The 22,061-nt window shown below is 43.1% G+C and overlaps 2 protein-coding genes across 10 annotated transcripts in view; one reads left to right on the top strand and one right to left on the bottom strand.

Moving 5' to 3' along the window:
• Positions 1–22,061, top strand: part of ARHGAP44 (Rho GTPase activating protein 44) — a 117,433-nt gene that overhangs the window by 78,639 nt on the left and 16,733 nt on the right. For 8 of the 9 annotated variants that reach the window (XM_048491277.1, XM_048491274.1, XM_048491276.1 and 5 more), the window contains exons 4-16: positions 839–915; positions 1,393–1,504; positions 4,810–4,886; positions 7,222–7,339; positions 8,078–8,146; positions 8,280–8,361; positions 10,265–10,392; positions 10,556–10,667; positions 12,050–12,131; positions 13,655–13,735; positions 15,196–15,309; positions 18,410–18,501; positions 19,490–19,670. In XM_048491277.1, the coding sequence (XP_048347234.1) occupies positions 839–915; positions 1,393–1,504; positions 4,810–4,886; positions 7,222–7,339; positions 8,078–8,146; positions 8,280–8,361; positions 10,265–10,392; positions 10,556–10,667; positions 12,050–12,131; positions 13,655–13,735; positions 15,196–15,309; positions 18,410–18,501; positions 19,490–19,670 (1,325 nt within the window). The remainder of the gene's footprint in view (positions 1–838; positions 916–1,392; positions 1,505–4,809; positions 4,887–7,221; positions 7,340–8,077; positions 8,147–8,279; positions 8,362–10,264; positions 10,393–10,555; positions 10,668–12,049; positions 12,132–13,654; positions 13,736–15,195; positions 15,310–18,409; positions 18,502–19,489; positions 19,671–22,061) is intronic. The other variant, XM_048491270.1, reaches the window with a different exon arrangement.
• The window catches only part of LOC125429801 (testis-expressed protein 47-like), a 55,771-nt gene continuing 39,369 nt past the window's right edge, over positions 5,660–22,061 (bottom strand). Inside the window, exon 8 of the mRNA XM_048491279.1 lies at positions 5,660–5,954. Within this exon, the coding sequence (XP_048347236.1) occupies positions 5,946–5,954 (9 nt within the window). The 3' untranslated portion in view covers positions 5,660–5,945. The remainder of the gene's footprint in view (positions 5,955–22,061) is intronic.

Raw genomic sequence — 22,061 nt, 5'->3', positions numbered from 1 at the left:
AATGTGAATGTCCCTGTGCTCCAGTTGTTCCTCCCCTCCGGCTCCTTCACTCTCTGCTCTCCATCTCTGCTGTGCTGCTTGTCACTCACTCTAACCACCTCTCCACCTTCTGCTTCTTATCCCTTTTCCCTGGTGTTCATACTCCTATTCGCCCCCCCCCCCACAGTCACCAGCTCCGCCTCTGGCCCTGGGGCGGGCACAGCCAGTTTTAACAAGGCCATGCCCCCCATCATACAGCTGCCCGTGCTGGCTTGGTGGGGTCGAGCCCAGCCCCATGCTGGGCCTCATGTGCACGTGGCAACATCAGGGAGGCTTCCCAGGGTGCCGCTCCCCCCCTTCCCTTGCAGCACCAGCTTCTGCTGTGAGCTGTGGCCCCGGCCCCTTTCTGGGTGGCTGGCCGGCCAGGGAGGAGCCCCAAAGCTGCTGTATTGTCCTGGCTGGTCCTTCTCCAGGTGGGTGGTGCCCTCCGAGCAAGGGCAGGGGTGGGGTGGTCGACCCCAGCCCTGGACTTTAGGTGACCCAGCATTTTGCTTTTGTGACCCAGTGCCGGAAATACACCAGGCAATAGTGCTCTTTGTGCTTGCATTGAGGAGAGGTTAGAGAGGAGGGAAGCTAGCTGAGAAGAGGCCGGTAGTGGCTTTTCCCTCCTTTGTGTAAAACTGCATATGCATATGAAATTATAAGTAAATAACACAGAGTTTAGACTTTTTTAAAAAAGGTGTTATGAAAATACTGTCATTTTCTCAGTGGGATAGATGTTCAAACTGTAGTGTAATGGATTTTGAAAACAAAACCCTCCATTCCCCCTAAATTCACACAGCAGTTGCTTTTGTTGCAGAAGAAATTACCCTTGACGTCACTTGCCCAGTGCTTGATGGAAGGTTCTGCCATTCTAGGGGACGACTCCCTGCTTGGGTAAGATTTCTCCCATCGGGAAAAAAAGTTTTGAAGTCTGTTTTGCTCTGTTTTGAAGTCTTTTCATTCACAGCAATATCCCCCTGTGTTTTTTTTTAAAAAAAACTGCTTTGGCTGGTAATTTGTTGAAACTTACTGAATCATTTTTGTATTACATAATTAATGTTTCCTGCTTTCGTTTTGAATAGTTTTGCAATGCTAAGGTTTTCTCCAGCGAGCCTCATTGGGTTGGCTCTTACCTGCCTTGCATTTGTCAGTGCCTTCCTAGGATACAATGAAAAGTAATAATTTCACACCAGCCATTTTCTGAAGCGTAATTAGTGAAATCTGAAACAGCATGGAACAGGGTTATATTTCCAATTCATATACAAGAATGTCTGTTTCTGCCCCTCTTGCTGCACCTACACCAATGAACCACTCGTGGCCCCGTGGCCATCTCTTTCCTTCACATTGTTGTTTGCCTTTCTTCTGCTGCAGGAAGATGCTGAAGTTAAGTGGGGAAGCAGAGGACAAGCTAGCCCAAGAGCTCATCCACTTTGAGTTGCAAGTTGAAAGGGACGTGATTGAACCTCTGTTTGTGTTGGCTGAGGTGAGAGTCATTGCACTGACCATGGTGTTAGGTTGCTCCAAACATGAAGGGGTTGTGGAACTGGGAGTATGTTGGAGTAGAGATAGGAAGGAGTAGTACTGGGGTGCTGTGTGGTTTCCAGGCTATATGGCCGTGTTTTAGTAGCATTTTCTCCTGATGTTTTGCCTGCATCTGTGACTGCATCTTCAACAATACATTGAACATCTCTATGAGTAGTACTGCTTTTGCAGTTCTGTACTGGCAAGGTTTGTCTGTCTGGAGATTGAGCAGGAGGGGGAGACCAAGAGTGCAGGCTGTACTCAAGGAGAGGGCAAGACTGCCTGGAGGGAGTGAGGAGTCCACGAATAAACAGCTCTGTGAAAATAATCTAAGCAGAGGTGGTGATATTGAAGTAGTGTTGCTGACAAGGTTTGGGAAGCAGGAAAGGGTCAAGCAGACCCAGAAAGCAAGGCAGGAACAGAAGACGGAGCGGGGCAAGAAGCTAGGTCTAGGAGTCGAGAGCAAAATTAGTTTTATTTCCTAACTGTATTGAAAGATCAACAGCTGATTTTAGGATCTGCCCATGCTATCTCCTCTTAGGAGCATTGCCCACCCAACTGGCAGCTCCTAGAAGGGATGTTTTTAAAAGCATAAGGATTTCTCGAGCAGTGAGGTCCTTGAATTGTTACATTCAATAGAGCATCAGTACAGGTTTACACATGGAAAACATTTTAAACTGCTTTGTGTCATAAATGGATTATGTTTGTTTTCATTTTCTGTATTGTTTTTATTTTGCCCATAGAAACACACACACATCTAGAAAAGTCAAACCTATCCTTGTTCAAATTATCAACAGCTTTCCAATTGCAAGCAGCATCTTATGAATGCTTAAAAATAGTTTACCTTTGCTGCTGTTGAATTATAAACAGACATATGTGCACTCTCTCACTCTTTTTCTGTCTGCACACGCACATTTTTCTACTGCTGTCTGGAATGTGCATTGTCAATTACATTATAAACAATTCCCAATGTAATTTTTTTAAGAGTTTAATTTTCTTGAATTTTTACATTGGTTAAGGTATTGTTTCTGTTCATGAGGCAAAGCTTATTACCGTAATATTGGTTTTCTGAGTTTCTGTTTATAAAGGTCACACCTTTGTGGTATGTGCCCTTTTCTTGAAGCAAACATGGATTTCCCAGTTATGTTGATCAAGATTTGGGTTCTGGCAACTGGGTTAACACTTTTAATAACTGCCATTTAAAAATATTCAGCAATCAGCAAATATGGGCCAACAAAGCAGCTGCCTTTTTTGAGTAGTAGAAGAAGAAGAAGAAGGGTTTGGATTTTTATCCCCCCTTTCTCTCCTGCAGGAGTCTCAAAGGGGCTTACAATCTCCTTGCCCTTCCCCCCTCACAACAAACACCCTGTGAGGTTGGTGGGGCTGAGAGAGCTCCGAGAAGCTGTGACTAGCCCAAGGTCACCCAGCTGGCGTGTGTGGGAGTGTACAGGCTAGTCTGAATTCCCCAGATAAGCCTCCACAGCTCATGCAGCAGAGCCGGGAATCAAATCCAGTTCCTCCAGATTAGATACACGAGCTCTTAACCTCCTACGCCACTGCTGCTCCATGAGGTATACACACTGCAAGTGAAAAATGAGTTACAAAGGCTCATTCCGCACATGCAGAATAATGCTCTTTCAAACTGCTTTCAGTGCTCTTTGAAGCTGTGCGGAATGGCAAAATCCACTTGCAAACAGTTGTGAAAGTGGTTTGAAAACGCATTATTTTGCGTGTGCAGAAGGGGCCTAAGTTTGTAAGATTCTTTGTTTAACCTATGATGAGAAGACCATTTTCAGTGGCAAGGAGGAATTCTCATCACAATACATCTGGGAATTGCAGGCTAGGTATATGTGCATATCACACCCATTATTTTTGAATTTTGGTGCTGTTGTCTATTTACTTAGCTATTTACTGTATTTCTTTAAAGTCCTTTTCAGCTGCATACTGAGCCCAAAGGCTCCCAAGGTTGTGGTGGGTTTTCCCGGCTGTGTGGTCGTGGTCTGGTAGATCTTGTTCCTAACGTTTCGTCTGCATCTGTGGCTGGCATCTTCAGAGGTATATCACAGAAGGAAGTCTGTTACGCACCGTGTAACTGGACACTGTGTGTAACAGACTTCCCTCTGTGATACTCCTCTGAAGATGCCAGCCACAGATGCAGAGGAAACGTTAGGAATAAGATCTACCAGACCACGGCCACATGGAAAACCCACAACAACTAGTTGAATCCGGCCATAAAAGCCTTCGACAATACACTCCCATGGCAGCTTACAAAACAGTGAAAACATTAAAAAAATCCATAGCAGAATTTGCATCAATAAAATAATATTAACATAACTAAAACAGTAGGGCAGTAAACATAAATATAGTGGTGTGCTGGCAACTTCATGATATGTACTGAGTATGCAATTGTTCCCCTAACAGGGAAATAGCACTTTCCTACATTGTTTCTGGTCAAGAAAATGATCCTGAAGGAGAGAGGGCTAGAGCCCCTTCTTATGCACTGAAATCAAATCCAAGTTGGGCCTTCACATTCCTCAGGATTAAGTTCCTATTACGCAATTCTGAAACCCATCTGACTGAAAAGCCACATACCTGCTGCCTGGACATTGTGAATTGGCCTGACATGTATTCTGAGTTTGTGAGCACATCTGTCTTAACTTATCTTTTCTTCTGTGTCCTGGTAGCTGAATGATCCTGGAAACCCTGAACAGACACGACATTGTTTCAATGAGATAACTAGATTCAAGTCAAGTAGCACTTTACAGATCAACAGGATTTTCAGCATATAAACTTTCGAGGGTCAAGGCTCCTTTGACAAAGGGAGCTCTGACTCTGGAAAGTTCATACCCTGGAAATTGTGTTGGTTTGTGAGGTGCTACTGGATTTGGATCTAGTTGTGTGATGGTAAACTAACATAGCTACCCTCTGAAACTATTATTTCAGGGGTGCATCTGAATGAAGATTTGAGTAGGTGCTCAGCACTTCATTTTTGCAGTTTTCCTTCTTTTTCCAGTAATGTAGTTTTTATATCAGCATATGAGAATGCAGCAACAGAAGTTGCTGGGGCGGGGGGGGGGGGGGGGTTGAAGGATCTTAGAGGTTGGGCAGCTCACAGGGGGCCCATGGACTCCTAGGTGCTGCTGTTGGCCTTTGAAATCCTGAGAATTCACTTTTGTCATATTGGGATTCAGTTAATGAGATACCTTTGGCAATTCTGTGCAGAATTTATCCCTGCTACTGTCTTTCTTTCTGTCTACTTAATTTCAGGTAGAAATCCCAAATATTCAAAAACAAAGGAAGCATTTAGCAAAATTAGTTCTGGACATGGATTCTTCGAAAACAAGGTAAGACATTTGTTCTTTTTCAGTCGGCTACCTCTAAATTTTGTTTATACTAGTGCAGTTAAGCAACCTTAAAAACCTGTAGCCCTGGAGAAGATTGTAATCTGGGGAAAGTTACTCATGTACAGTGCAATTTTAAGCAGTCTAAGCCCACTGAAATGAATGGGCTTAGATTGGAGTAACTTTCATCTAATAGATGCAGCCCTTTCAATGGCCCATTCAGACCTCTAACTGGTGAAACAGTTCATTTCTTTACACAGAAATGGTAGCAGAGTTGAAACTCTGAGAATTTCCCAGTTGGTTAATCCTGTATGCTACACTCTGTCGCAGCCAAGCATAAAGTTACTTGTCCTACAGAATTTCCTTGGTTTTTTTTTTCTGGCAGCAAAGGAAGCTTCAGTTTTTTTATTATTATTAGAGGATCACTGAGAGCCACCTTGCTGGATTAGAGTCATAAGGGAGCCTGATGGGGCTAGGATTGAGCCTTCTGCTTTTTCTTCTGTTAGAATATTGAGTGTCATATGTAGGCCATGCTGTCATCTTTGACGCTCTATCAGTTGTCAGTATGACAGAGCTGCAAGAGCTTAATGCTGTCTGGGCTTCAGGGAGAAAATGATGTGAGAGAAAACATACCACAGTTTTCCTGTTTCAGCTTTCTGTCCAAATTGAATTTCTTGTATTGTGGGAACAATCTCCCCATTTGAGAATGGTTATAAGCAACTAACTGCTGTGACTGGAGGTTTTGAGTTAGTAGAGGGTTTTTTTTAAAAAAAAAATGCCAGATTGTAGGCATGGGAGAACTTTCCACTTCCAGGTACAAACATTTTTCTTAATCCTACATTGGGCAGGCTGTACTGTAACTCCAGGCCTCTTTTCTTTCTTTCTTTCTTTCTTTCTTTCTTTCTTTCTTTCTTTCTTTCTTTCTTTCTTTCTTTCTTTCTTTCTTTCTTTCTTTCTTTCTTTCTTTCGTGGGTGGGTGGGTTCGTTCGTTCGTTCGTTCGTTCGTGCTCTCTCTCTCTCTCTTTTGTAACATATATTAAATACCTTTCTCCTCTGTGGTACTCAAGGCAGCTTACAATATAAATAAAAAGTTGTCAAAACAAAATAAAAACCAGTAAAAACTATAATTATAAAACTCGTAAAAGTTACAGTTTTAAAACTTCAAATAGGACTACCAATAATAAAAGCTAAATCAATCAAAATTCTCTGAACTGAGGTTAGGATAAGTTTGCCCCGGTGAAGTGAAAATTATGCACAGATGGCCTCTCTGGAGGGGAATTGAAGCACACTTGTCATCACACAGGAAGCTGCTTTCCATCCCATCCCCGTTATCCCCATTATCAAGCAGCGTAAGGCCAGAGCTACCATATGGGGGTGGGGAGGAATTCATCATTGTCTCATCACAAACCATTAAGTATAATTTTGAATAGTGTATTTACTCTGCCAATAAAAGGTTGATGAGTGAATGAGTAGGGTATTTAGTACAAAAGAGAGTTTGAAACAAAGCAGTGTTTAGCACACATCTCTCATATTTATAACTTCTGTTTCAAGGAGGTATGCCAGAAAGTTGATTTCTGATTAAAAAAAAATTCTGTCAACCCCCCCCCCCCAATTATTTTCCTTTGGACAGATTTTAAAGAACAGGCTTGACCTGTCAAATAAAGGGAGGACATTCATAACAGGGCCAAAATCAGTGTCCCCCCCCCCCCCGGATCTGGTGGGGATGCATTCAACTCTTCCAATAAGATAAAGAAAGGCCCCCCACTCAATTGGCAGCAGTGTGCAGAGGGGCTGCTTGGATCAGCTTCGTCTGATATCAACTGTGAATGATAGTTGGACCATTCTTACTGGAGGATATGCTCATTAAAAATGTTTGCCTGAAAAGAGAGACACAGGAAATTTGACAGTGTGTGAAATGGAGCTTTAGCCTCTGAACAGTACAGTCCAAAGACTATATCCTCAGGAGTAAATTCCACTGACCCCCGTGGGACTTAATCCCTTGTAAGTATGCTCAAGACTGCAGTCTTAGGCACACAAAATATCAATGAAGGCATGTTTCTCTGTTACAGAAACCATGGCAAGATCTTTTTCAGTTTGGGGCACTGTTGTAAAATGGCTTCATTGGTCTTAACGGCAAACAGAGCTGGATTTGTGGAAGATTGGACATAAGCATCTAATTTTAGAGTTCCCCATGGTGATTCAGGGATTTTTTTTTCACTTTCTTCCTCCAAAGGATTTCCTGCTAAGTTCCAATTATCCCACAACTGTTTCATTACCAGTGTGGCTCATGTGGCAGGAGGCTTGAGCTGTTGCTGATATCATTTTTTTTCTCCTGTAGGTGGCAGCAATCAGCCAAGTCATCGGGTTTGTCAAGCAACTTGCAGTCTTCGGGTGCCAAAGTGGATGCTCTCAGGGAAGAGATGGAGGAAGCAGCAAACAGAGTGGAGATTTGCAGGGTATCTTTTGTTTTTCCTGTTCCCCACATGGTCTCCAAGAGTCATAATCATCATCATCATCATCATCAACCTTTTATTGGCATGAGTTTAAAATACAACAGAGAGGTTGAGGAGAATCAAGTTAAAATAAGTAAATAAAATAATCACATTGTGGCGGAAAAAAAAAAAAACATTTCCCTAAGTGGTGCAGTTAAAAAACAATAAAATTAAATAAATAAACTAAAATCTGTAGGGGAATCTTTAAAATTGGTGTATTTTAATTCCAGAGTTGTGCTGGAAGTGTTGCCAGGAATTCCAAGCAACGGCTCCTAGGGATCTCTGAGGAGACTGATCACAAAGCAGATAGAAAGATTTGACCTTGTCTGATGAGTAGGCATAGTTCTCAGTGTATGGGTCTATATATTGTCAAGTCATAATCCGTTATGGAAAGCGACACAGGAAAACACCATTGTTGGTAACCCATGGAAACCGAGTAGATGGTGCCATAGGAAATGTTATACTTTGAGGAGGACAGGGTTAACAGTTATATCTCTTTACTTTTTCACCTCAACTTGCTGACTGTAATGACACACAAAGACGAATATCTCTGGGTAGATTGTGATTTAATTAACAATCTATTTTGGATGTGTACGTGGGTAGGGTTGAGGATTAATTTGAATTTCTGTAAAAGCAAGACACTTCAGTCCTTGCACGGAGGTTTGAATTATAATATGCTTATTGTTTCTGTACTTCCCACAGGATCAGCTCTCAGCTGACATGTACAATTTTGTGGCCAAAGAGATAGACTATGCAAATTATTTTCAGACTGTAAGTATCAGCCATTTTGTTGTTGCCTTAATTTTCCTTCCCTTTTCTTTTCTCTTCTTCCTCTGTCAAATTCCAGCAGTCTCGAGGACACACGGTCTCCATATCTGCCCTTAATTTTTTTACTTTCTTTCAGTTAATAGAAGTGCAGGCTGAGTACCACAGAAAGTCATTAGCACTTTTACAGAATGTGTTGCCTCAGATTAAAGCGCAGCAAGGTAAGTCATCTGCAATTCTGTTACGTTACCATGCATATCTGTGATGCTGTGGACAATTAATGGTACTTTCTGAGGTCCTGTGGTTTCTGAAATTCTTCCCCACTTACTAGTCTCTTCCTACTCAAATATCAGAAGATCCATTGATTGCTCCCTCTCAGTTTGCTGCACTGGTCAACTTTTGCAGGTTGGATTGCAAATAGTTAGTTGTCCCCCAAAATGCGGGGAGGGAGTGGAGGGGGGTTCCAAAGGCAGAAGAGTAAGAAACATAATATCACCAAGATGTTTTTCTGGGTTGTTGTACCCTTTGTAACCTGAAATGCTTGACATCATCTGGACTAACTCTGAGTTACTAAAAGGCTTAACATTTACCAATCCACTAAAGGCCTGCTGTTGGAAGGAATTCAGACATTTATGGCCTTTATCCCAAGTCTAAGTGCCATCTATCTACCAAAGGATCAAAACAGCTATACCTTGGCAAAAAATCATTTCTGTTGGCCAGACCAACAAAGAATGTTTTTTCTCTGTTTTCTAGAAAATACATTCTACTTCCTGTTTGTTTTTTATTTATTTGCATCTCTCTCTCTCTCTCTCTCTCTCTCTCTCTCTCTCTCTCTCTCTCTCTCTCTCTCTCTGACCATTTTGTTATGAAGTGCCCATATCTATAATTTCTGTCCTGGCACTGAAGCTCAGTGGCAGAGTATCAGGTTGGCATTCAGAAGGTTCCAGTTAAAAGGACTAGGCAGCAGGTGATGTGAAAGACCTCTGTCTTGGGACCCTGGAGAGCCACTGCCAGTCTAAGTAGACAATACGGATCTTGATGGACCAGTGGTCTGACTCAGCATAAGTCCACTTCATGTGTTTATCTGTCCATTACATTTTTATTGTGCTTTTCTGCTAAAAAGCTCAGTATGTTGTATATGGTTCTCTCTTCCTGTTTTATCCTCCCAACAACCCTTTGAGGTAGGTCAGGTTGAGACAGAGTGACTAGCCTAAGACCACCCAGTGAATTTTATGACTGAGTGGATACTTGAATCCATCTCCCCAGTTTTGGTCTGACACTAACCACTGTACCACATTCTCTCTATATATCTTACTATTCTATTTTTTTCCTGTGGTAATTATTTTACCATCGGCTTTTCACAAGCCACACATTGGTTGGCTTCTCCAATTAATTTTATGTCTTGACAGGCTTTTGGATGAGGACCATTGTTTTATTTGGGTCTTTTATATTGTTTGGACCATTTCTCCTTTTTTAAATTGTGGGTTTTATGTCATTTTAACTTTGGGTGTTGCTTTGATTGCTACGGTATAGCAGCTGCAAAAGCAATTCATCAGTTTTATCATGAAATCTTGATCTGGAAGGAAAAGGTCCAAGGTTAGGATTTTATCTCTTTTCTGACCAGCAGCAATAAAGGAGGCACATGCATCTCTGTAGCAGCCTTTAAGCATGTTAAGAAATCTCTACTTAAGAAGACTGGATGTCATTTTCCAGTGTCTGTGCATGTACTGCAGAAGGTTACTCTAAACACAAAGGATTACCTGTGTTGTAATGAAGTTCCAAAGTGGCAAACAAAAAGTGATAAAACCCTTTTTTTGTAACCATCAAACTTCACAGTTTTTTGAAAGGCTGAAATATCCCAATTACCAATAAAAACTCATATACCTATACACAAAACCAGACAACTGACAAACAGGTCAACAAGAGCATCCAAAAAATGAGATATAATTTGCCAGAAGTCAATGGCAATACATAACTTTAAAGCAACCTTTTGAATGTTGTCAGGATTGCACTAGATAAATCTTTCTAGGTGGAGTGTTCCAAAGCTCAGGGGCAGCTCATAACAATAGTAAACCAATGCCATATCTCTTATCTCATGTCTCTTATTTGGACTCTCTTCCACAGAAGCTTGGATTGAAAAACCCTCCTTTGGGAAACCCCTGGAGGAGCACCTGACAGTCAGTGGCCGAGAGATCGCCTTCCCCATTGAAGCATGTGTCACCATGCTCCTAGAATGTGGCATGCAGGAGGAGGTCTGTATTGAGACAGCATCCCCCTCTCCTTGATTTATCAGTTCATCCTAAGACCACGTCATCTTAGCCAGTATGATTGGGCCTCATCACAATGTTTTGTGTTATCCATATTTCAATTTTGAGCATTGTCAAGTCAAGCTGGGGTTTCTCCTGTCTGTTTCAGGGCTTGTTCCGGGTGGCTCCCTCAGCCTCCAAGCTCAAGAAGCTTAAGGCAGCCCTTGACTGCTGTGTTGTGGATGTTCAGGAATACTCGGCAGATCCCCATGCCATTGCAGGTGAGGAAAACCATTGGCACACTAGACTAGCTTTGTAGTCAATGTCAGTATCTTGGATAGATAGAAGTATTTGCCAGCATTGATACTCTGCAAATATTATGAAGGTGCAGGGAAGTCCAGTGCATTATTTTGGATCCATGTGTATTGTGGGGGTTGAAATCTTCTGAGATGTAGTTGTGTATTTCACTATGGAGAATTGTGAATGCCTCCTTAGCTAAGAGAGTATACCCTGAAGGCTTTAACAGAGGAAGTGATTAGACCACTGTTTTAAAAAGACCTTTTTGGCCCGTTAAAAGCAGCTTTCTAATTTACCTTTTTGGGGCAAGAGTTTAGAGTGAGAGGTACCTGAGCAGATATAGAAAGACCACGATGATGCATCTGCTTCAATCTGGCTTCAGGTCTAGCATTGGGTTGGAGAAGACTTTGGCAGCTCTGGTGGGAAAATTCTGCAGCTGAATAGAGGTTATATGTATTCTGGTCCCTGCTACAGTAACTGTGTGGTTGACAACTGAATCATGTTTTGCACGGAGCCCACTTTCTAGACATTAAGTTCTGCAGCTTAAGGGGATACCTTCCATAGTATCTCTTGTCACATATTAAATAACTGATGACCCCAACCTTTACAACATACGAATTCATGAGGGGGAAAAAAATCATTGTTTTGTAGTAGGGGTATGCAGCTCCCCCTCCTTTTTTTTTTTTTTGGTATTTTTGGGTTTAACTTTTAAAAACCCAGATATATTTTAACACCCCCCACACACACACACACACACACACACAAAACACCTAAACCAACATATTGGCTTTTTCAAGTTTTTGAAAATTTGGGGACTTTTTTTTAAAGCTGAACTTGAAAAATAAAACTGCCTGTGGAGAGTTAGAGAACTGCCCTCCACCAGCAGTTCTGCAGGCCGCATGCCAGAGCTTCCTGTCGGGATGGCACTTCAAAGGCTGCGTGTAAGCCAGCAGAGCTGCATGGGGGAATCGGCTTTCTTGACCCCTTCTCCCCAGCAGCCCTGAAAGCCTAAAAAAGACTGAACCTATTCAGCTTTCTTCAGGATTTTTCAATCTGTATTTACTGAACGCCCACCCCTGTTTTGTAGTACTACAAACAACCAAGCAAGAATGTAGTGGAAACTCTTTACCACATTTATGTACATTTGTCTCTTGATAGGGAGCACGTGGTGATCTGAATATGTAGTAGCCTCTATGTGTGTATGTGTTTCCGGTCCTGATGGTTAAGAATTGTTTCAGCAGTAAGAATTGTTTTAGTATTCCCCGCTGCCCAAAAACAGTAAAAAGGCAGCAAGGAAATCTGCCCTGTAGAATTAGTAGAAAGCTCTATTTGCTATGGCAGTGCAAAGTCTGTGTTTCTTGTGTAGGGGCACTGAAGTCCTATCTCCGGGAGCTGCCTGAACCACTCATGACATTTGAACTCTATGAAGAATGGATTCAAGCATCCAAGTGAGTTTTTTTAGGAGTTCTCCTTTGCCATTTTAGAGACACAGTAGAGAATAAGCCTCATTAAAGCCTGTGAGATTTATTTCTAAGTAAACATATACAAGATTGGGTTCCAGGCAGCTGTACTTTCATTCTTCCTCCGGCTGGCCCAAAATATGGCAGAGCTCCAAATTTTGACTCAATGACTACCATATCTGCCACATTTCCAGTCAATAATGGGCTGATGGCAACATCCCTTTTCATAGAATTACTGGCAGTTGTATCATGTTTGACAAATTAGAAAATTTTCCTGTAGAAACCCCCCTCCTGAATATATTTAAACATTTTTATGTTATTAATGGCTGTTTTCGTAGGCCTTAACTAATTTTACAGAATATTGATTTTTTTCAAAATGAATTACCACTGATCAGCTAGCAGCTGCCTTGTAAATATTTCCAGTAAACTTGCAGAGCTAGTTTGGTAACATGTGAGTGAGCTCCAAGCTACGTGCCACCCTATAACTCACGTGAATTTACAATGCACATAGGAACAACATACTTCAGAGGCAGATGAATAGTTTCTAATTGGGCCACACTGATTCTTTTAGGCTTTCTCCTGCTTCTCATGCAAAATCCTGAATCCTGATTGCATCTTGAAATCAATCGGATTCCAGTAGGCCTGGAGCATGACTAATGTCCTCTGAGCGGAGGGCCCATCAGTCAAGTGTTTATTCCAACTTCCAGAACTTTCAGCAGATTCAAACAATGGCCACACATGTTTGTTTTGGTAGTGAGAAATTCTTTTTTTGCTGCTTCAGATTTGGTGCCCACATGAGAATAACTCAGTGGTTCTCAACCTGGGAGTTGCGACCCCTTTGGGAGTCGAACGACCCTTTCACAGGAGTCACCTAAGACTCTCTGCATCAGTGTTCTCCATCTGTAAAATGGATAAATGTTAGGGTTGGGGGTCACCACAATATGAGGAACTGTATTAAAGGGTTGCGGCATTAGGAAGGTTGAGAACCACTGCAGTAACTGCTCGGCAGCAATGTCTGGCATCTTTCCCCCCAGTTTTAAAGCTTGTCCTAAGGCTCCTTCATGACAGCAGATGTGGGAAACATAGCCCCGAAATCCTACTAGGTGTCGTTGGCTAGCTCACTTCATTCTTCTCTAGAACATGTTCATAAATCATTTTCCAAAATGAGATCACGGATTGTCATCTCGGCTAAGTGATTATGCAAATAGGCCCTAGTTGTGATTGTTCTGACATCGCTTGACAAGGGCGCCGTGGCCACATCCCCAGCGAGAGGAAATGTGAAGCACTGACAGTGACTGTTCTGTCTTCATCAAGGCAGATTTCAAGTGTGGAATTAATGAAGGGCAAGTGTGGTGCTTCCCTTTACACCTGAGTCTGTGCTTTCGCCTCTGAGTGCAGGCAGAAGAAGGGAGAAAGATGCTTTGTCCACAGACAGGCAAAATCCCTGTATTCTTAATCCAAGACTGCTCCTGACTCCATGCTGCTTTAATCCAACTTTTTTGCCTTTTTAGCATTCAGGACCAAGACAAGAGAATACAAGCCCTTTGGAATTCCCTGGAGAAATTGCCCAAGGCCAGCTTCAACAATCTAAGGCAAGTGTATGCAGCTGAAGGGCAAACTTTTGCTGTCTAGCTTTTGTTGATTTTTAATTTTGTGGTTTATAGTACACCGTGGAAATAAAAGAGCTATCCAAAAAGCCACCCTTTCAAGATTGCTGCTAGCAGGGATTGTGGACACCTAGGAGATAGAGCAGTGTTGTCATAGCCGCCTGTAAGGGATTGCAGATCATTGTAAATCATTTGCAAGATACTCTCCTGCTTTCCTCTGTGCAGTAGCTGAAGCCAATTTCCTACAGTTCTCAGTGAGATTATTGAGATGTGTTCTTTTGCTTGGCTTTGGGAGTGTCAGGGATGGCTGCAGGCCTGCCAAAACATGCCGGACTGCTGAACATACAGGACTACCGAAATATGTAGCATGTCAGCCAAGTTCTTTCAGTCCTATGAAGCATCTGTCAGATACAAGTACTTTTTCCCCTTGCCCTTTCTTATCAAAGGATACTGGTGTTTCCAGTTGCAAGAGCTTGTCTGGTTTCAGAGAGTCTTTTTTTTGTATCTCAATAAAACACTAACCTCTTCTCCTCCTCTGACCTGTACCCGGGAGGAGCCTCCAAGATATGAATGTGATGGCTTTGAAATCTCTCCAAATCTCAAGTTTCCCTGTTCAGTTTTGCCAGAAGGCCTCTCAGTGACAAGCTTTGCATTAATGCAGTTTGAATCACAAGGCCCAGAGCAGTCTAGGGATGCTGTGTTAGAGGGCTGTTGGTCCTTTGCAGTGCCTTCTGATGAAATTTTGGTCTTGGAGGAGGAATCATTTCCCCCACCCTTTAGTGGTTCTACACAGACTGTTCTTAGTTGACGCACCACAGAAGGAGCACGTGCTAGATAGACATATGCAATCACTTACATACTCTAAGTAGATTTGTGCTAGGATTTATTGTCATGTTTTATGTTAGAGGAGGGCAATAATGCCAAGACACTTGTTTTGTAGCACAGTAAATTGCCCCATCCCTCTTTCCTCATCCAGAGAGACAAGGACACTGCTGGTGCTAAATACTGTTTTATTCCTCTTACGGAGCAGAGTAGAGATTGATTCCCTACTTCAGGACCTTCATGCCAAGGTCAGTACTGGGAAGGTAGATGTGTTGTACCTAGTGAGAGCTGCAGTACCCACCCACATCCATTTAGAGGCAGGAAATTAAGAAGTGTGTTGACCAGTTCTTTGAGAGAGTTCTTTCCTCTTGATTCCTACTGACATATTTTTAAAGTGACTTGTGCAGTATTCGTGGCAACGAGTGGTTTTTAGCTTATGATACAATCAAGTTAAGGCTCTCCCCATCAATGAATTTTGTCTCGGTGTCCCTGCTGAGAAATGGATGAAACATTTGCCATGACAGAGTGTGGTGCTGAATTAGCATTTGTGGCTAGCCAGTCCCAACATATGCTGGACCCCCTCCCTCCCCTTTAACTCTCAGCCTTCTGATTGTCTCTTGCAGATATTTGATCAAATTCCTTGCAAAGTTAACAGAATATCAAGATGCCAACAAAATGACACCAAGCAACATAGCAATTGTTCTGGGGCCCAACCTTCTGTGGCCTCAGACAGAAGGGTAAGAGGGTGTGCTCTAGAACTCTGCCTTTGACAATGTTGCCTAAAGTGATTTGGGGGGGGGGGGGAGGGGGAACAGTGGATAACAAAATCTAATCCCAGAAACTGAATGTTCAAATACTCATTATCTTTGCCTCCTTTGATCCATTCTGTTCACAAATCTTGAATTATTCCGTTTGTTGAATGTGAATATTCCAATGATTTTGTCAAGGGACACAATAGGAATTGTAGAAAAGCAGGAATCCTATATAAAGTCTGAATTTTAATAAGTGTATGACAAGCAGGGTTGCCAACTCCAGCCTGGGAAGGATGGGGAGGGACCTCACTGAGGTATAACACCACAGAAGCCACCTCGAAAGCTGGAAGTTTCAACAGGGGTTACTGATCTCTGTAACCTGGAGGTCAGTTGTAATTCAAGGAGACCTCAAGGCCCCTCTTGGAGGTTGTTCACTCCAGTCACAGGTGGATATGATTAAAATGAACTTTTAGATGGCTGTGCTACCATGTTTCCCTGAAAATAAGACAGGGTCTTATATTAATTTTTGCATCAAAAGATGCATTAGGGCTTATTCTCAGGGTAGGACTTATTTTAGAGGAAATAAGGTACCATCACAATTCATTAAGGCGGGCTCTCGGCAGCCCTGTTGCTTCCCTGTCACATGTGATGAAAACTGTATCCTCATTGCCACTGCTGGATCACACCATACTGATCTGTAACTACCGGTAGGGCCTATTTTTGGAGTAGGGCTTATTTTTTAAGTCTCCTCCAAAAAGCCTGAAAAATTCTGATAGGGCTTATTTTCAGGATAGGGCATATTTTCGGGAAAACACAGTATGCGCTGATCCTTTCTGAATCATAAAGGCTGCTCTCCACATTGCTCCTTTTAGTATTTGCACCCGTAAAACGAGGGGTGCCCAATGGCAGAACTTGAAAAATTGCGTCCCTTGTCATAAGCTTTGCTTGTTGGTTCATAAATTCAGGAATCTGGTTTTAAAGTCCATAGATTTTAACCATGGATAATGGTGGTTATCCCCATGTACCCAGTAACTTCTAGCATAGAGACCAATACGGTTGCAGCTGGTTCAAGGCAGGGCACGTGTGAGTAAAACTCAAGCTCGAATGGTACCTGTGGGCAAGCCAGGCAGAGCAAGGTGGTGAGGAAGGCACTTTCCCCCCAAATGACTGATGTGGGAGAGAAGGATAGGGATGTCATCAGGACTGAGGTTAACAAGGGCAGTTTGGGCAGCAGAGATTTATAAAGAGTATGAGATATCCTTTCCAAATGCATCCCATGGTGCTCCATCTGTATCAAATCAGATGAGTGCCTAGGAATTTGTCTCAATGTAGAGTTTGCTCCAGCAGCGTTGTTGTGGGGCATACTCTCCTTCAAGTGCACACATACATGCACATCTGATTTGGGGAGGAAGATGGAGAGGACTTAGGCAAGTGCTGTTCCAGAAGACCATTGAAATTGAAGTTACCCCTTCAGCTCCTAAGTCAGCATTGATGGGTCAATTGCAAGCCATCCCAGGTGGGAATAGGCAGGGGGAAAGTGGAGCTCCCACAAAATCCATGCTCTGGAAGCATGTCCACCACTGTACAGCAGATTTCCCATTGGCTAAGTGCATGCAATGTACAAGCACAAATATGACTTCCGACAGTAGTATGCTTTGCCACCTGAGGGCTCAGCACCAGACACTGCAGCTGGTGAATGAAGTGGGCCCTGTGGGGTGGAGTGGCTTCCTTAACAGTAGGCAGTGGATATTAGGCAGCAGCAAGGGGGGGGCGGGCAGTGCCAGCCAACCTTGCAACAGCAGCTAGTGAAGAAGGTCTGACTGACACTAATGGGTCAGGAGGAGGCATCTGGCAGTGCCCTCAGCACTTGGGAGCAACAGTGCCGCTAGTCATGTTTTAGTGCCCAAGTCCCTCCATGCCTCTGCAACAGCATGACAAAATTTCTGGTATAGTGTCCTGACAAGCATGGCAAGGGGCAGTCTCCTAGAGGCGGTTTCCTAGAGGTACCCCCTGAGAGGGAACGCAAAGCAGAGGTGGAGGCGTGCAAGGAAAGAGAATTCCAAGCTGAAAGAGACTGATCTTTTGGCTCACTAGGCTGAAAAGATTCTGTGAAATCTGGCCCAGGAGACCGTGGGAATAATATCCTGCCCACCAACTAGTATGCCCAGCTGTTCTCTTCGGCAGGAGACACAGTCAGTCTGGATCCTGGATCTGTGGAATAAATGGTTTTCCTTCAGTTCCACTTAACATTCCCAGGCTTCCCTGGGATGCCCACTGAGCAAGAGAGAAAAACACACTCCAGTCTACAGGTAGCTTTGCCATGCTTCAGTCTGCTACCTCTTCAGCTGCCCTATCTTCTACCTGCTACTCCAGGTCTATGCTCACTCACTCAACTGTGCTGTTCCCATTGCTACTCAGAGTATTTGTCACCCCCCAGCACCAGTTGTCCTGTGTTCCACTGTGCCATGCCCAGTGCTGCCCATGTGGCATTTGCCCTGCCCATGGTTCATGCCCAGATTGCAGCCATTTCCTAATGCCTGGCATTGCTGCCTATCGATAGCTGTTACTGCTGCATGCATTTGCCACATCTCCTCAGTTCTTTGGGGATGGCCCACGAAAGGATCAGAGAACTGAGGAAAACTTTTTAAAGAGACATTTGTCATTTTGTGAATTTTCAAAAGTGGAAAATGGCTATTCCTGTTGACCTCAGTAGAGCCCGAGACATTCAAAATTTGGGATTTTCGGAATTGTGGATTTTGGTACGTATCACCTTGCCGTACATCCTGAAAATGTCTGCAAAATAATTCAGAGCAGCATCTTGTTTTTCAGAGGTGGCAAAGCTTGATGAGGTCCAGAGACCGGATCTCCGGGAGGAGATAGGAAAATCTGGACGTAGAAAAAGGATATTGCATGGGTGGTATGAAGGGGAGAAGGCTTCCTTGAATCAGGAAACTGGGCAAAGCTCTCTTCCAGTCTCACGACTCTTCAACTTGTTTTGGACTTCCTGGCCCTCAGCAAGCTCCACCTCAATACTCTGATTTGTTGTCTTCCTTTTTCCCCATTCTTCCTTCCCCCTTTTTTTTAGAAACATTACAGAGATGATGGCAACTGTCTCCCTGCAGATAGTTGCAATTATTGAGCCCCTCATTCAGCATGCAGATTGGTTCTTCCCAGGAGGTAGGAAGCATTTTATTTTCTGTTTGTTGCTGATGTCATTTTGCATGCCAGAGCCAACTGGTCTCAGATGAGTTTCCTTTTAGAAATTTCACAGCAACTGTTCTTCATACTCTAACCAGCCTTTTCCTTCCTTTATACAGGTGTGTATTTAGATATACCCAACCTGAAATTTCATCCCAAAATAGCTGTTTTGGGTCAGCTCTAGTATATCCAAAATGACCCCAAGCACTCAAAAAATTCTGGGAGTAGCAAACATTTAGCCCTGGATTTTTGGGAGTGTTTCAGTTTTGATGAAATGCAGGAATGGGGAAGAGACAGAGGAAGCTTGCTACTGGACAGCTCCTGGGTGGTATCTCTGCCCCTTAAAATTTAAAAGGGAGTAGAAGCCCGCCCTTCAATAGCTGATGCCAACTGATAGCAGGGTGGACAGAGCCAGGTCTACCTGCTGGTGAAAATAATAGGCCACACTAAGAGCTGCTTAGTTGGGCCATCTTCCTCTCCCTCTTTATCTGCTCCTGCTGCCTCTGGTGAAGGCAGAAATGGGGAGCACTGGAAAAATGGACCTGAGTTTTCAGGACCCCAAAAAAGCACTACAAAAAATCCCAAAACAGTCATGGAGGCCTGGAAACATTGGGATAATGTCCTCACTGAAATCTGGAGTAAAAAATGAACACAAATATATTTGAAGTGCATACCGTTTCTTCCTTATAGGAATAACCTAGTCATAGCATCTATGAAACCATAAGTTCTCACTAGCTGCTGGTGCTTCAAATCAAGATTCTTACCCTAGTTTTTGTTTCCCTGGTTGTACCCTTGACCCTCTTTGTATGGCAATAGTGAGAATAATTATCTAGGTCAGAAGTCCCATAATATTGCTAACCGCAGTAAAAGCATGGATAGATGGCTCCATATTGGGTAAGGTTAACTGATTATAAATTTGTTGGACAGACCTTAAGCAATACTCAGACCTTTTGATCTTTCCAATTAGATATTGAATTCAACTTGACCGGGAATTATGGAAGTCCTGTGCACGTGAACCATAACGCCAATTACAATTCCATGCCCTCACCTGATATGGATCACGCTGATCGCAAGCATCCAGATCAGACCAGGCGACCTCTCAGTGTGGCTACGGACAACATGATGTTGGAATTCTACAAGAAAGATGGGTAGGGGGCGCTTCTGCTTTGCTGGTGGGAAGAGTATGGGTCTGACATACCATGGGATGCAAGCTGGAAAGGGCTGTGCTGGCCTAGAATGCTGCCGCTTGGTAGAAGTAGTGTTCATATTCTCGAGCAGTACAAATGCCTCACTGCCTTGTCACTAACATCCCACCTTGCTCCTGATTTCATTATTCCCAGGCACCTGGCTTGTGGCCTTTTTAGAAAGGAACTGGGTTGTTGCCCCTTGCCCCTTCATTATCTGCCTGTCTGTGCCTAGCCCCTGCTAGCTGTTTAGCTGTATTGGACAGGTTAGTCTAGATCAGGGGTAGGGAACCTGCGGCTCTCCAGATGTTCAGGAACTACAATTCCCATCAGCCTCTGTCAGCATGGCCAATTGGCCATGCTGGTAGGGGCTGATGGGAATTGTAGTTCCTGAACATCTGGAGAGCCGCAGGTTCCCTACCCCTGGTCTAGATCATAAGGTGAGAGGTTTAATCTTTGGGAAACCAACAAGTACAGCCACCCAAAAGCAGCATTTTGGCACCCAGTGACTGAAAGGTGAAGTTGGTAGTTCTTCTGACTCTCATTTGGCTGGATCTGGTCCAGGATTAGCTTAAGACAGGATTTTTCCAGAGTGAATTGTGGGCTATGTGGGTGTTTTAAATGAGTTAAATAGTTGGTTGACTGAGGTTTGCAGTCATTTTATAGATACCCTGTTTCCCCGAAAATAAGACATCCCCTGAAAATAAGACATAGTAGAGGTTTTGCTGAAGTGCTAAATATAAAGCATCCCCCGAAAGTAAGACATAGCAAAGTTTTTGTTTGGAAGCATGCCCGTCGACCAGAACACCAGAGCATGCACCTGTGGAGCGGAAAAATAAGACATCCCCTGAAAATAAGACATGAGCAAAGATTAATATTAGACACTGTCTTATTTTCGGGGAAACACTGCATGTAGAGCTGTACATTTACAGTTGTTATCCAGTTGATCACCATCTTGACACATTTGAAGTTTTGTCATCCAAAGCTGCTCTTGTTAAGGAGTAAAGGCATTTGGTCACTTGTGGAAGAAGGTTCCCATGCAATGTCTTGTGATAGGCAGTCCATCTTTCTGGCATGCTTTGCACATCAAAGGGGAATTCCTTGTTGTGTTCAAGAGCTGAAGAGCAGCGCAGCCTTGGTTGAGAAGCAAGCATGGCCATCATCATGCATACAAGATACTGTAGACTCTAGTTCCCCAGAGCGTAGCCATTCAATCAAATTGGAGTGGCTTTACCAGTTCAGCAGAAGCTATTGGCTTCTCCCTGATGCTGTGTTAATGATGATTGTTCCCCTGCTGTGGCAGGCTAACCATAGAGGAACTGCACACTCCAAACTCCACTGAATTGAGTACATGAAAGGTCAGTTGGCTCTGCCCTGTCTTCTGTTTTTAGCTGTGAAATGCTGGATATGGGACAGTCAAGAGCACTGCCAGCTCTTGAGAACAACCGTTTGGGCAGTAGGAGGAAGAGGCTGTCACTGTCTTTTCTGACCTGCTCAACTTGTGGGAGTTGCTGAACATTTGTCTAACAAAAGCCATCATACATAAACATCTCCTCCACCCTCAAGGATAGCAGCCACTGTTGTTGTCCCTTTTGATAGAGAAGTGAGTAAAATACCGTGATTTGACCCAAAACACCACAGCTAAATACTTGTAGTACTGAAATGAAAAAGTACATATACTGGACATCTTGTGCTTGTTTCCCCTATACAGATGGAGAAAGAAAAAGTAACAAAATCCCTAATTATATAGATGTAGTTTGTTGTAGTTACTTTAGGTGTTTTTGTGCACCACATGGAAACACACATGGCTGTAGCATAGTCCATTTTAATTGATATAGGATGCAGTCCTGAGAACACTGCCTCGGGAGTAAGCCCAACTGAATAACATGGGACTGATTTTAAGGTAGACCTCCTTAGGATAATTCCCTAATTAGTCAATGATTAAATATATCTGCATTAATAAAATGTCACTGAAGATGTCTTTTTGAAGGAGAAGGACAGGGATTTTTTTTGTCTAATGAAAACTTGAAATATATGATGTGAAATCTACGTCATCCCTTGTTAGACAAAGTCCCCCTCCCTCACATTTCCCTTTTTGACATATTATCAACATTTAAAAAGTCTCAATTTCAGTCAAATATAAGCCAAAATACCATTTAGAAGTAATTGTCTTGATAGCCAACCACTACTGTGTAACATCTAGGCTTAAAAGGTATATTGACAGACACTGCGGCCCTCGAAACATTATCCTGGTCACATCAGAATCAGTTTTCTGCAAGCAGGCTCCACAAAGCAGGAGTAAATTTAAGTGAGGTGAGCAGTTGGGCAGGAGCTCACCAATAAGAGAAGGGATAC

Source organism: Sphaerodactylus townsendi, linkage group LG03 (assembly GCF_021028975.2).
Source record: "Sphaerodactylus townsendi isolate TG3544 linkage group LG03, MPM_Stown_v2.3, whole genome shotgun sequence".
Classification (NCBI taxonomy): Eukaryota; Metazoa; Chordata; class Lepidosauria; order Squamata; family Sphaerodactylidae; genus Sphaerodactylus; species Sphaerodactylus townsendi.
The sequence above is the reverse complement of the archived record's forward strand: the minus strand, read 5'-3'. Positions and strand labels throughout refer to the sequence as shown.